Here is a 12,989-nt window from a genome sequence, read left to right as displayed (position 1 = left end):
CCAGCCCGACAGCTGCCGCCATGAGACCACCACCTCCTCCCCCACTGCCACTGCCACTGCCACTGCCGACCACCACGACGGGTGCCAGATGGGGGACCGACTCGCCAGGCTGCCAGACAAGCTGCTGCTCATGATCTTCGACACGCTCGCGCGCGAGTCGCGCCACGACCTCTGCAACATGTCGCTCGCCAACAAGAGGTACCACCACCTTGCCGACACATCGCTCTACAAGTCCCTCCTCTTTGACTCGCCCGAGCAGCACCTGATCTTCAGCGAGACCCTTGACCGCCGGCCCCGCCGTGGGTCCATGATCGCCGATGTCAAGCTGGAGTATCCGAGCTCCGAGCTGTCCCACCTGATCCTGGACGCGCCGCTGGACCGCTCGCACTACTCGCCGGACCGCATCGACGGCCTGTCGCGCACCCTCTCGACCATGTCCAACCTCGAGACCCTCGACATCGCCGTGCCCGTCAAGCTGCTACACGGCATCGGCACCCTCTTCAACGGGCCCTTTGACCTCGCCTGCCTCAAGACCTGCTCCCTCTTCTACCAGTGCCCCAACGACGAGTACTGGGACCTGCAGGAGAACATCCACATCTTTACCCACCCCACCCTCGAGACCCTCACCATCCGCCGCGCCAAGCTCGACGAGCGCGGCTTCGACAGCCTCGAGCGGCCCCACAGCACCGCCCTCAAGGCTCTACACCTCATCGAGTGTGACATCAACGACGATGCCCTCGCAGACATCATGGAGTTCCCCGAGGGCCTGCGCGAGTTTCACATGTCCCACACGGCGCAACCAACCCCCGAGCTGGAGGAGAGCAGCGACGAGATTAACGAGTTCGTCATGGCCCTCAAGCCCTGCGCCGAGGCCCTCGAGACCATCGTCATCGACCACCCCACCCTGGGCGGCCGCAAGGTGCTGCGCATGCGGGACTTTGTCGCGGTCAAGACGCTGCGCCTCAACTTTGACACGCAGCTGTTCGGCAAGACCTCCAAGAAGCCGCGCCTGCACTCGGTCGGCTTCCCACCCGAGCTGGAGACGCTCGAGTTCTTTGGTGAGATTGGCAACGACGAGGTGGTCACGGAGCTGTTCGCCGGCGCCCTGGAGAACATCGAGTTCATGGCGCGAAACCTGAAGACGCTGATCCTGGCCGAGGGTCCCAAGGGCCTCCCCCAGCAGATCGTGGAGGCCTGCAAGGGAAAGAAGTTCAACCTGCTCACTACACGGCTAGACGAGGATGAGAATGAAGACCAAGACGAAGACCACTAGACGACACATTATAGACCAAGACCGATACAGAACGATACAGGTACTCAGACGGCAAATACTCTAGAAGGCATCCTAGAAGGCATCCTAGAACATGGAGCGGACCACACCAGATTTCTTTTTTCCCCTTCTTTCCCGACGACCGACTTCGATACAGATTATATACCCTTTGTCTCAGGTTACAGGAACCAGGATACAGTTTTTTTTTTCCCCTTTCTCTTTTTGTCTGTTTCTCTGTCCTTCTCTCTCTTTATACATGTTCGAATTCGGAGTTGCACGGCTGCTTTTCACGCACAGGATATTTCATGGGTTGAATAAAAAGGGAAGGGAAAAGAAAGGTGCCGACAGGTTTGAAATTTTCTCTTGCGCGTACGCACGACGTATTTCAGGAACATTCTCGACAACGAGACACGCCGGATCTAGACAAATGCATGGTCGGAATATACTCCTTCATACGGACCTCTGATGCAACACTCTCATACTGCCCCCTTCCCACCTCCCCCCACACCTTTTGGTCCTCTACGGTTACTTTTGGGCTACGATGGGCTTTCGTTTTCTCCTAACCCTCCTTGTCCTCTTCCTTCTTTCTTTTGTGATCCAAAAGGGCAGGTCCACAAACCTCGACTCGCGGGCCCGTCTCGAAATTCATCAAATCGACCCATACGACCCACACGACCCGACAAAGGACACCTACATAAGAAAAACTAGAATGGAGGCTTGCATCGCCCGCTTGGCTCAGTGGTAGAGCGTATCACTAGTAATGATAAGGTCATCAGTTCGATTCTGATAGTGGGCATACGAGTCTGGAAATGATTCTTTTGCATTTTGTTCTCATTGAGAATTGATGCACTTTTTTTTTTATACCTTGAAGCTACTCTCAGCTGACTTCTGGCTGGGTTTTCATTTGCCACGTGTCATGTGTCATGCGTCATGGAACGTACTCTGTGCAGTAGAATGAATACAGCATCAAAGCATCTCCAGGTGTATTCCAACATGGTAGCATCTGGATATCCCGAGCAATTCTCTGGTGAGCTTCACATGTAGCGGTGTTACTACCAAAGGAATCCAGATCCTCCTCACTATTGAGCTACTATGCTCAATGACCGACTTATGAAGGGCTCATCTTGAGAAACACCCCCCATTTATCCTGGCCTGCACTAGAACATGCTATGATGCTTCATCTAGATATCCACTTGAACCCCTTTTTGCGGGTGCAGGAAAGAGTAAAAGAAAGAAAAAAAGGCAAGAGGCAATCAATCGGCACCACGCAACCCCGAGCGCCGGCGACGTGGTAGCTGCAGTGGGCACAAGAACAAAAGTCGCCAATTCACGCCGCGTCTACCGGCCGGAGCCACGCAAGACATACATGTCCGGACCCGGGGCTTTAGCATGAAGATGCATCTCATCAAAGGAGTGAATTCGATGAAGAGGACGAGGAGAAGTTTCACTCTTTTTCAATGCAAGCTAAATTTTGAAGAAGAAAAAAGTACTTTTAAAGAACACCGTCGATCCTTGCCACTTTTCCAAAATCTGCCCACAAACTCCATCATCAGACGGTAGACAGGACAAGGCTCTCTTTCAATAGGAGAATAAACCCGAAGGACCCGGCCTGGTGTGCCGACCCCGCCTCCGTTGGCTTGGACCCTGGGCGCAGGGCTTCCATTATTCTTGTTTCTCCACGGGGCTAAGAAGGCTTCTTGGGTCTTTGGCTTGGGGCTAGGCTCCACGATCTCCGCATAAACTCGAGGTATTAGCGCTGAAACGAGCACGTGGATGCTTGTGCTTCAGGGCCGAGGCAGTCTGGATTGGGTTTTGACCCTTCTCCCTCCTCCTTTTGCCACGGCATTGGGTAGTTGGACCAGCTGACCACCTGGCACAGCGGATAACAGGCTGGACGAGACTTTCAGCTTTCTTGTCGAGGAAGGAGACAGACTGCTTAAGGGGTTGTGGGGTATTAAGAGTCACCTTGGCATATGTTGATCTTTCTGCGCGGTCATAGTAGCACCTGGAACCTTTGCTTATAACTCAATCAGGTTCACCCGGCGATGTTACCCCATTCTCTACTGCTTACTACACTTACTGGTACTACTATAGCGAGTAGTATCCTAAAGTGCTGAGAGGGTTTTATTCGTCCTTATTTATTTTCCCCTTATATCCATCCAGCTTCTCTTTGGCTGACTATATCCTCTCCCCGCTATTACATTTCTCAAGCAACCGATACAGAGACAGACAATGGCAGAGGAGGTCCCGACAACCGTGAGGCCCACGGGCATACCATGGCGGTACAAGGTCACCGAGGCCATGGGCCCAGCAGAATGGCGCATGCTCCTCGCCATCATGGATGGTCTCCTGCCTCCTATCCAGAAGAGATCGTCGACGCCGAAGAGGAGGAGGAGAAAGCGGGGCGTGTTGTACATTTCGGATGAGAAATACAAAGACATTGTATCCGACTTGCAAGACAACAGCGTTGTTCTCGACTCGGCCTCCTCATCAGTTCACATCGAGGATGTGGATCAGTACCTGGCCGACAAGGCAACGGACGACACCGGCTTTCAACTCCTCCTGCAGAGCACATTGCTCCAGCTGCCCCAGGACACCAGAAACATGCTCACAACTGCGCTCCGGTTGTTGACCTAGTAAGTTACCACGCCTGTGCTACGACCAGACCCGAGGCTAGTAAGAACAGCATCACTTACATAACTGTCTTTTCCTTCCACAGCCGAACGACGGCCATCTTCCTGACAGGCTCGGCAACGCCCATCACAAGGTTGTCCATACGTCAGCGCGGCGAGATCCTGCACAGGTGGAGGACCAGCTACATCCCTCAGCTGCGCGGCCTGTTTGGACAGCTGACGACCCTGGCCAAGGTCGTCTTCACGGCCAGCAACGCATCCTTTCTCCGCGTCTCTGGCTTCCCCACCACCCCAGCCGGATGGAACCCGCCGCCCACGTATCCGTACGAGTTTGTGCGGTTCTCGTCGCCCGCCTCCTTTCTCTCCTCCTCCTCCTCCTCCTCCTCCTCCTCCCTCGACCCCGCCGAGATCGAGACCGACGTCGTCATCGTCGGCTCGGGCTGCGGCGCAGGCGTCTGCGCCAAGAACCTGGCCGAGGCAGGCCACCGCGTCCTCGTCCTCGAGAAGGGCTACCACTTCACCAGCCAGGACTTCCCCATGGCCGCGCCCGACCACCTCGTGCACATGATCGAGGGCTCGGGCGCCGTCTCGTCCGACGACAACTCCATGCTCGTGGTGGCGGGCTCGTGCTTTGGCGGCGGCGGCACCGTCAACTGGAGCGCCAGCCTGCAGACGCAAGGGTTTGTGCGCCGCGAGTGGGCTGAGGACCGCGGGCTCGGGTTCTTTGACACGGCGGCGTTCCAGGCGTGTCTGGACAGGGTGTGTGCGCAGATGGGCGTGCACGAGGACTTTGAGCCGAATCATGGGAACCAGGTCCTGCTGGAGGGGGCCAGGAAGCTGGGGTGGGCGGCGAGGAGGGTCCCGCAGAATACGGGGCACTGCGAGCATCCTGAGGGCCACTGTGCCTTGGGGTGCTGGAGCGGGGCGAAGAAGGGCCCTGTGAATGGGTGGTTTCCTGATGCGGCTGAGGCTGGGGCTAAGTTTGCCGAGGGGTTCAAGGTGGCGAGGGTGCTGTTTGAGGATGGGAAGAAGAAAGGCACAAAGAAGGCGGTTGGTGTCGTCGGCACCTGGACGAGTCGAGGGAAGGATGGGAGACTGGATGGGCCTGAAAAGGACAAGATCGTGAGGGAGGTTGTTGTCAGAGCCAAGAGGGTTATCATCAGCAGCGGCTCGTTATGGAGTCCGGTCATTCTCAAGAACAGCGGGCTGAAGGTAAGAGGCCAGGAAAGACGGGGAGAAACCCCTCCAGATTCTATGTCCCGGTGTTTTTCCCCCTCGATTTCTTTCATGCTGACAAGACTTACTTCTTCAGAACCCACAGATAGGTAGAAATCTGTACCTTCATCCCGTCAACGTTGTCACGGCCTTCTTCAAAGAGGACGTTCGACCATGGGAGGGAGAGATCCTCACCGCCGTCGTCAACACGTTTGAGAATCAAGACAACAAGGGCCACGGTGTCAAGCTGGAGTGCACGTCCATGATGGTAAGCCAGACATACTTTCTCCTCTTGCTATTCACACTTTTCCTCTTTCTCTCTCTCTGTCTGTCTGTACTCGTAAGCTGATATAAATTATCTTTTTTTTCTTTCTACTTCTTCACATCGACAGCCCACCTACGCCATCCGGTTCCTCAACTGGGACAACGGCGTCGATTTCAAGGTCCGCGCCATGAAATACCGCCACATGAACAGCTACATCTCCATCAACCGCGACCGCGACCCGGGCTACATCTATCCAGACCCTCACTCGGGCCAACCACGCGTGCACTACACCCCATCCGCCTACGACCGTAAGCACGTCATGACCGGCAATGTCGCCCTCGCCAAGATTCTCTATCTACAGGGCGCCCTAGAAATCCACGTCTCGCTACCCGGGATGCGCCCCTATATTCGCAACCAAGAAACCACTACCACCGACCCCGCCGCCGCCGCCACGAACACACCGTCTTCTCTAAACCCAGACATCCTTGCCTCGGTACAAGACGCCGGTGTGGCCGACCCGCGCTTCCAGGCCTGGCTGAAGGAGCTCGCAGCACATGGCAACACGACGCCCGAGACACCCTTTACGTCGGCGCACCAGATGGGGACGTGCCGCATGAGCAGCACCGAGAAGGGCGGCGTGGTGGACCCGCAGGGCAAGGTCTGGGGCGCCGAAGGGTTGTATGTTGCCGATGCGAGTGTGTTTCCTAGCGCGAGCGGGGTGAATCCTATGGTTACGAATATGGCGATTTCGGATTGGATCTCGCGGGGGGTGGCGAGGGATCTTGATGCTGAGACGGTACGAGCAAGGCTTTGATGGGATTTCTGTAATCATTTCTGGTCAGCTTGGAAGTATGTGATCTTGAGTCACCTTGGTCTGGTCAGCTTCTGATTGTGGGATCATATACAAGAGTCTATATATTGTAAGACTAATACATGCAAATGTAGTATTCAGATTTCATTTTTCAATTACCAGGCCTGTATTATACCAAAGCAAAATCTTGTTTGATGCAGTATACTCTCAGAAATAGTACAATCCGCATCAATGGCACTCCGTCCACCTCAATTCAGACTCAAAAGTATTCAGTGGACCCCTGCTGCTGTTTCGTTGGGCCAACGTCACTCCTCCTTCAGCTCGGCATGTGCTGACAACTGCAGGCTTACACACAGCACAAGCTCACCAGGTCACTGCACCTTCATGACACCCCACGTCAAAATTTCTGGCCCTGCTACACAAGACTCTCACTTTAACAGTATGAAGACACAATGGCCGTACCAGCCCGATTATGTGATGCATGTCGTGTCCTCCAAGACGTTCACGCGCTGTTGCAGCCTGGCGTCCCTGGACAGATGCCATATATCCCCACATACTGCCTCCGCGTCCGCGATACCTGGCCAGACTTACCTCGTCTGGCAAATTCTGGCCTCTCTGGCTGCGATTTCTGCAGAATCCTCCATAAACGTCTCGTGTCTACATCGGACGTCCGGCCTTGGGATGCCGATGATGACCCAGAGGTGACCATCGACGTATTTCCGATTATCGACGACGTGTTGATATATACTAGCCGCGACAGCAATAAGCCACAGTTCATATGTGGTTTTGTGGTGTACCTCTGTCCAAAACGATCAGATATGGACGTTTTTCGCGAAGTGAAGTTTCTGGCGTGTTTGGATGCTCGAGTGCGTAATACACAATCTCGGCCTTCTATTTTGTCCTGGCTTGTCATACTTTGTCATAGTTTGTGTTTTTGACTGGTGTCTAGGAAGCCAAAGCGAATCTAGCCTTCCTTCCTGCTCCTACGGCTGAGGTATTGTCTGACAGGAATCTTTCGTTCGCTAAAACAGCCTTAGAGAGGTGTTCCCTCACGTGCGAGCACGTCGAGCTGACTAACTTCCTCCCCACACGACTGCTCGATCTCGGCGACGACCTCCTTGGAAAGCGAAGTATACGACTTGTACTAACAGACGGGATTATCAAGAGTCCCCAAATAAAGGCGCGAACCAATTATGCTGCTTTAAGTTACTGCTGGGGAAATCGAGAGGCAGCTCTTTTGCAGCCCAAAACAACAACGACGAACCTGGACTACCGGATGAGCAACATTGACTTGGAAGAGATGTCTCCCGTAGTTCGAGACGCAATACAGGTAATTAGTGCGAACTCAGACCAGCACATTGTACCTCACGACAGATGACTTACTTGACCTGCATGTTAGGTCTGCTCAAAACTCGATATACGCTACTTATGGGTCGACGCACTATGCATCCTCCAGGGGAACGACGACACCGCCGTGGAGGATTGGAACCACGAGAGCCAACAGATGGCCAAGATATTCAAGTCTGCCCTGGTCACCCTCTGTGCAGCGTCCTCGACGAGCTGTAAGGAAGGTTTCCTCCACGAACGCCGAGTCCAAACGGGGCCATCGCTACATATCCAGCCCCGTACGGACAACGATGCGGCGTTCGTCAGTACAAAGGATTTCTATACCTACAGTATAATCCCATGCGGGCCAGACTCAATTGATATCAACTACTACCGCCTGGACTCTTTCCCCTTCCACAAACAGATCGATGCGTCCAGATGGTACGGCCGTGGATGGGTCCACCAGGAGATGAGACTCTCGAGCCGGCTTCTCGTCTTCACCTCAGACTGGTTGTTCTTCATGTGCGACGGGCTCTACCTCTGCGAGAATGGCCTGTCAGTCACCCGCGAGTGGCGCACCCCGCTCGCCGTCGGCACTTGCAAGGCTGACATGCAGGAGGAGCCCTTCGCCGCGTTCGCCAGCGAGATTGAAACATTCACGGCCAAGGACTTCACCTTCGACACTGACCGCCTTCCAGCCCTGGCCAGCCTCGCCAGCATGATCGCTGCCAACACGGGCAGCCAGTACCTTGCCGGATTGTGGAGGGATAACCTCGACAAGGACCTTTTGTTCGCCCGCAATGTGCCTCGGTACGGCACGAGGGGCATGGTTTCGTTTCAGAAGAGGATTGCGGCCTTGTCTGCTCCTGGCTCTGTCATTCGGCCATCGTGGTCCTGGGCTGGGCTCACGGGACCTTGTGACGCTGGACCGCCTTCGTTGACGGCTACAACGAGGCTGGCGCTGCAGTGCGAGGTTGCGCATGTAGAGTTTTCGGCGATGGGGAACAATCCGTTTGGTCGACCCAGGACTGCAAAACTAGTATTGAGGACAGGCACGGTCCCTCTCACCCGCCTCACGCACGGAAAACCGGCCGATATTCTCGATGGGGTCTTGGCCGCACACATCCACCAACATGTTCCGGGCGGGCTGGGTCTAGGAATTTTTGTCGGTTGGGATACAGATAATAAGGATGTAACGTACAGTGAGGCGGATAAGATGTTCTTGGTCCAGATATCTCGTCATGAAGGGTATGGGCCCAGAGGCGGATATGCTGCTGGTTTGATCGTCTATCCTGCTGAAGTGGAGGGAGAGTATTACAGAGTTGGTTTATGGTATACAAACACGGGATTTGGATGGGATATGCCTTGGGAAAGTCGTGTGATCACTCTGGTATGATAAAGATGACTTGCCAAAGGGACTGGTGCAAATCTTTCACTGCCGGTTGGGAAACCAGGTTAGGCCATTTGATGTCTTTCAAATAGAGAGCTTCTAACAGCTTGATGTTTTGCCATAATGTTAATCGCAAACTATAATCTCGTGGAGTTTTGATAGCACGTCACAGAATTTAGAGAGGCAGCTCCTCGAGCAACAGGTCTGTGGCGGCATTATTCGCCTTGATGGTCAAGTTCTTGATATTCAGGAGCATTCTAAGTATCATGTGGCTCTACGGAGAGAGACTGATGAGCAGTACGTTCAGTCATAGTTTCGCAAGATACCTGGGTATACAGCGAGTAAAGGGACAAAGGCGGCATTGGCGATGCTGTTAAGATGAGAAAAACAGAAGGTATATAAGCCACGGACGCGATAAAGACACATTAGCTGGTTATACAGCATCTATGAAATGGACTTGGGGCATGACCTCGACTATCGAGTCAGAGTAACGAAGAAGAAAGGGGGAAGAATCAGTACCCAATGTTGCCAACACTCCCTTCCATGGGCGATTCAACACAAAGCCTTTGGCTTGAGACATTCTGCTTCCTGAATCTAGGGCTTAGCCATTTACATTTGCCTGGTTACAGCTTCCTTGTAGAAGTGAGTAGAGGAGCTGATTACCCCCCCACCCCCTTCTAACCCTCCCGGTTCTTGCTAACTATGGACTTCAAGTTGTTGGCTAAGCATCAACATCCCACTCGAAGAGATAGGTTGGAGCAAAGAGGTTCAGGATCTCGATCCAGGCTCTTCTGCCTGGATTGAACCCGAAGAAGAGCCGACGAGGACATATCTGCTCGATCTCTTTGGCCTCTACTATCACAGCTCCGTCCATATTCCATTGATCAGCCGGCTTGAAATCAGAGAAAGATCGAAAAGACGGAAAACAAGACTGTCTTACCTCTTTTGTAGCTCCATTAGTTGACTCAGAGGCGATCCGTCGGGTCTTTCCGAGTTTTAACCCTGGATTTCTATTCAAAAAAGCCTGAGTCCATCTCTTTCCTAGAGCTTGGGAGTCGCCCTGGAGCTTGAGGATTCTCTGCGCAAACTCTCTGAGTTCTAAATGGCTGGGTGGAACCCCTAGGCTCTCCTGAATGCGAACCCATTCCGCCAACTTCTCTTCCTGGCTAACAGAGAGCCTCTGATAGTCTTGATGGGCTGTTTTGTGTGACACCTTCCCTTCCAGACGTTCGTGAAGAGTACTCCTTGGAATGCCATATTTGCGGGAGGCTTGTCGTTGAGACAGGCCCTTTTTGACAGCCTCGATAGCCCGGGCTAGATCAGACTCAGAATAGGACTTCATGATAATCATATAAAGATCCTGTCGAAAGTTGAAGGTATCCGAATTGCAATTGATTGAGCAAAAGTAATTCCTAAAAGCAGACATGGTTGAAGTGGCGGTGTGACTGGCCGGAAAGGGGGTGGGCCGGGAAGTGGGTGCTCTGACTTGCTTAATTAAGCGCTGTACACTACTAGCCTTTATGTCGGCAATTTGGCGGGATCTGGACATGCTGTAACATATCTGCCCATTTCCCCTCCTTGCACATTCAGCATCATGCGTGACTGAGAAGTAGAAGGAGGGGATATGGATACAAGCTGCCCGAGGATTCATTGACTTGCTTCAAAGCCCAACGGAGTCCCCTCAACCTGCAGTCCGTCCGCTGCCTTCAGCATGTCTCAACTTTTTGTGAACCAAAACATCAGTATGGCACTGGTACTCAAGAATGGATAGAGCAACGACAGTAGTCTTGCGCTTAGTGTCCAACTTCCTCGATTCGTACACGGCACGCGGGGCCTATACAATATTCTACACGTTTTAAATTAACCCCTTCGAACAGGACTTCACCACCAAGAAGGTGAACAAAAAGCACAATCTGGTATGGCGCAATCCCCTTGACTCATCCCTGATCCGTCACCGCCGTCCAATACGCCAATGCAAATGCTTCCCACCACCGCCCCTGCCGCCGCCGTCGTCTGAGCGAAGAGAAGAAATTTCTGATGTAGAGGGGGGATGTTGTAGATACCAGGGCCAGAGCACCCTTCAGTATCGACGGAACGGCGCGCGGGTGTTGCCCTGTCTAGGCCTTCTTCTGGCCCTCGCCCTGCCCGGCTTCTGCTGCGCCTGTCGGCAAGAACCATGAGGTGAAGGAGCTCTTCATACTATTCATGGCCTCCTTCTGCATCTGCTCCTGCACAGCAGCTTCCTCCTTGAGCCACTTCTCGCCGTTCTCGCGGATCATCTTTTCGATTTCCTCGTATTGCCGCTGGCCGCGCTCACGAGCGATATCCTGGATCATCTTGCCCTGTGCGAATGCATCGGCCGGGTTGATCTCGCCGTCGGGAACAACCATGACGCTCATATTCTGGGGCTTGAGACCAAGTAGCGAGCCAAGAGCGGCCATGCCACTCTTGCCCTTGTGAGGGTGCTTGCGCCGCTCCGCCTCGAGCTGCTTGTTGAACTCGGCTCGCGCAATCGCCTCGCGTCGAGCAAATTCTGTAGGGATGTGTTTGCCGTCGAACGACTTGAGGACCTTGCGCACATCTCCATACTGCATAGTGTGGATGTATTCAAGGAAGGGGATCAGTCCGACCAGTTCCCTGTCTTTAGGCTCGCCGGTCCACTTAGGCAGGATGATGGCATTCTCAGGCTGGGCTCGGACGTGCTCGGCATGGGTGTCGATGACGATAACCTTGGACAGGTCTCGGTTCAGGTAGGAAAGATCCTGCCGCGCCACAAATCAGCCAAATTTCAGCAAGAAGAACAGTTGTGAAGGTGAAAACTAACCTTGATGATCTCGCCGTCCTTGTACTTGGTAGCCTCCCGGAACAACGGCCATACGATAAAGTGGTATGGGTCCAGCTTTCGCAGTAACGGCTCTGCGATACCAAAAGGCACAGTGGTGAACAGGACAATCTCGTAGTACTGGCTCAAATAGTGCAGGAAGTAGTCGACACCAGGCCTCTTTGCAAGCCGCCAGCCGTGCTCTCGTGTCCACTCGCTGTGCACGAGCATGTCCTCAAGACTGATGACGAGTGTATAGGGGCGCTCGAACATGGGATCGGGATCGGGGAGTAGCTTCTCGAAAGCGGGCTCATGGTAGTATATCAGGACCTCCTTCATGCGTGTGGATGCACGGTTCCACCACAAGGACAGGCCCCAGCCATTGGGCACGTCTTGATGCCTCCTCAGATCTTCTTCTTCCCAATTACGGCCCAGGAAGATGACACCACCGGCCATACCGACCAGTGTAGCACCAAACATCCAGTTAGCCAGCTTCTGACGTCTCCGCTCGGTGGAGGAGACGTATGCCGACGCCGGCAGCTCTCCCTTACCACGTCCACCGGCGCCTGCTGCAGCCTCCTCCTCGACAGGTTCCAGCTCTGATTTGCGAGCCGCATCGCCCATCTCGTACTCGAGCGTGGAAGGTATGCCTTGGGTGAGGTCAGGAAGTTCGGACAGCGGTATCTGCTGCTCGGGTGTCTGGGTCGACCCGTCGGCTGGCTCTGTCTTCTGATGATTGGATTCCGTAGATCCTGCCTTTGGTGGTTCTTTTGGAGCTCCCTTTCCATCGGTATTCACGCTGGCATTGGCACTGCCATCTCGCTGAGTTTGCTGTTGGGGAGGAGTGGACGATGGTCGCGGAGTGGTGCTCGATGGCGAGCTGAATCTTGAGGGAGGTGGTGGTCGCTTGCTATCTGCCAGGCCCCTAGCCCATATCGTCGGAGCTGCTGCCAGCGCCGGAAGGGCTCGTCGGACAGAGGGGGAGGAGGAGGACGAGGCCCATGCCGAGACAGCAGCTGGCTGGGCCAGGCGCAGGGCTGCCCTCGAGAGCATGACGAAGGCGACAGGGAATGCTTGCGCGAGCGAGCAATAGAAGCTGAGGGCCGTGGGTACGAAGGCCGAGCAAGAAGATCGTTAAAAATAACTTTGTGCTGGTAGAACCACAGCTTCTAAAAGGTAAGCATCGCTGTACATGCGATAATGGACGGTTACGGTGGACCGAGAAGAGGTTCAGGCCGAGTCTCAAGGCTTGGAATGA

General features: G+C 54.1%; 4 protein-coding genes and 1 non-coding gene across 5 annotated transcripts; 4 read left to right on the top strand and 1 right to left on the bottom strand.

Moving 5' to 3' along the window:
- Window positions 1-70: 70 nt before the first annotated feature.
- On the top strand, window positions 71-1,712 carry M406DRAFT_277634 (uncharacterized protein). Its single transcript, XM_040918323.1, has one exon. It carries the CDS (start codon window positions 89-91, stop codon window positions 1,271-1,273), a length of 1,185 nt encoding a protein of 394 aa, XP_040775107.1. The 5' UTR covers window positions 71-88; the 3' UTR covers window positions 1,274-1,712.
- Window positions 1,713-1,994: 282 nt separating this feature from the next.
- On the top strand, window positions 1,995-2,066 carry M406DRAFT_t84. Its single transcript has one exon. It is a non-coding gene; the product is annotated as a tRNA-Thr (tRNA).
- Window positions 2,067-3,583: 1,517 nt separating this feature from the next.
- Window positions 3,584-6,335, top strand: M406DRAFT_277633 (long-chain fatty alcohol dehydrogenase). The gene is made up of 4 exons (XM_040918322.1): window positions 3,584-3,906; window positions 3,990-5,115; window positions 5,216-5,386; window positions 5,511-6,335. The coding sequence occupies exons 1-4, from the start codon at window positions 3,593-3,595 to the stop codon at window positions 6,195-6,197; spliced, it is 2,298 nt and encodes a 765-aa protein (XP_040775106.1). The 5' UTR covers window positions 3,584-3,592; the 3' UTR covers window positions 6,198-6,335.
- Window positions 6,336-7,494: 1,159 nt separating this feature from the next.
- Window positions 7,495-8,677, top strand: M406DRAFT_330495 (uncharacterized protein; the record flags this gene model as incomplete). The annotated part of the gene is made up of 4 exons (XM_040920527.1): window positions 7,495-7,524; window positions 7,594-7,756; window positions 7,892-8,502; window positions 8,573-8,677. The coding sequence occupies 4 exons, from the start codon at window positions 7,495-7,497 to the stop codon at window positions 8,675-8,677; spliced, it is 909 nt and encodes a 302-aa protein (XP_040775105.1).
- A 2,350-nt stretch (window positions 8,678-11,027) lies between these two features.
- Window positions 11,028-12,784, bottom strand: M406DRAFT_260232 (uncharacterized protein; the record flags this gene model as incomplete). The annotated part of the gene is made up of 2 exons (XM_040917352.1): window positions 11,028-11,672; window positions 11,735-12,784. The coding sequence occupies 2 exons, from the start codon at window positions 12,782-12,784 to the stop codon at window positions 11,028-11,030; spliced, it is 1,695 nt and encodes a 564-aa protein (XP_040775104.1).
- Window positions 12,785-12,989: the final 205 nt, after the last annotated feature.

Source organism: Cryphonectria parasitica (assembly GCF_011745365.1).
Source record: "Cryphonectria parasitica EP155 unplaced genomic scaffold M406scaffold_5, whole genome shotgun sequence".
NCBI classification, from domain to species: domain Eukaryota; kingdom Fungi; phylum Ascomycota; class Sordariomycetes; order Diaporthales; family Cryphonectriaceae; genus Cryphonectria; species Cryphonectria parasitica.
Note: the sequence above shows the minus strand (reverse complement) of the source record. Positions and strands in the feature narration are given on the sequence as shown.

What these genes read in the sequence shown, in the direction of transcription:
- M406DRAFT_277634 (XM_040918323.1), top strand. Translation starts at nt 89, where the DNA reads ATGGGGGACCGACTCGCCAGGCTGCCAGACAAGCTGCTGCTCATGATC.
- M406DRAFT_277633 (XM_040918322.1), top strand. Translation starts at nt 3,593, where the DNA reads ATGCTCCTCGCCATCATGGATGGTCTCCTGCCTCCTATCCAGAAGAGA. An exon ending in GCGCTCCGGTTGTTGACCTA is followed by an intron (nt 3,907 to 3,989) that starts GTAAGTTACCAC and finishes TTCCTTCCACAG; the next exon opens with CCGAACGACGGCCATCTTCC. An exon ending in TGGAGTGCACGTCCATGATG is followed by an intron (nt 5,387 to 5,510) that starts GTAAGCCAGACA and finishes TCACATCGACAG; the next exon opens with CCCACCTACGCCATCCGGTT.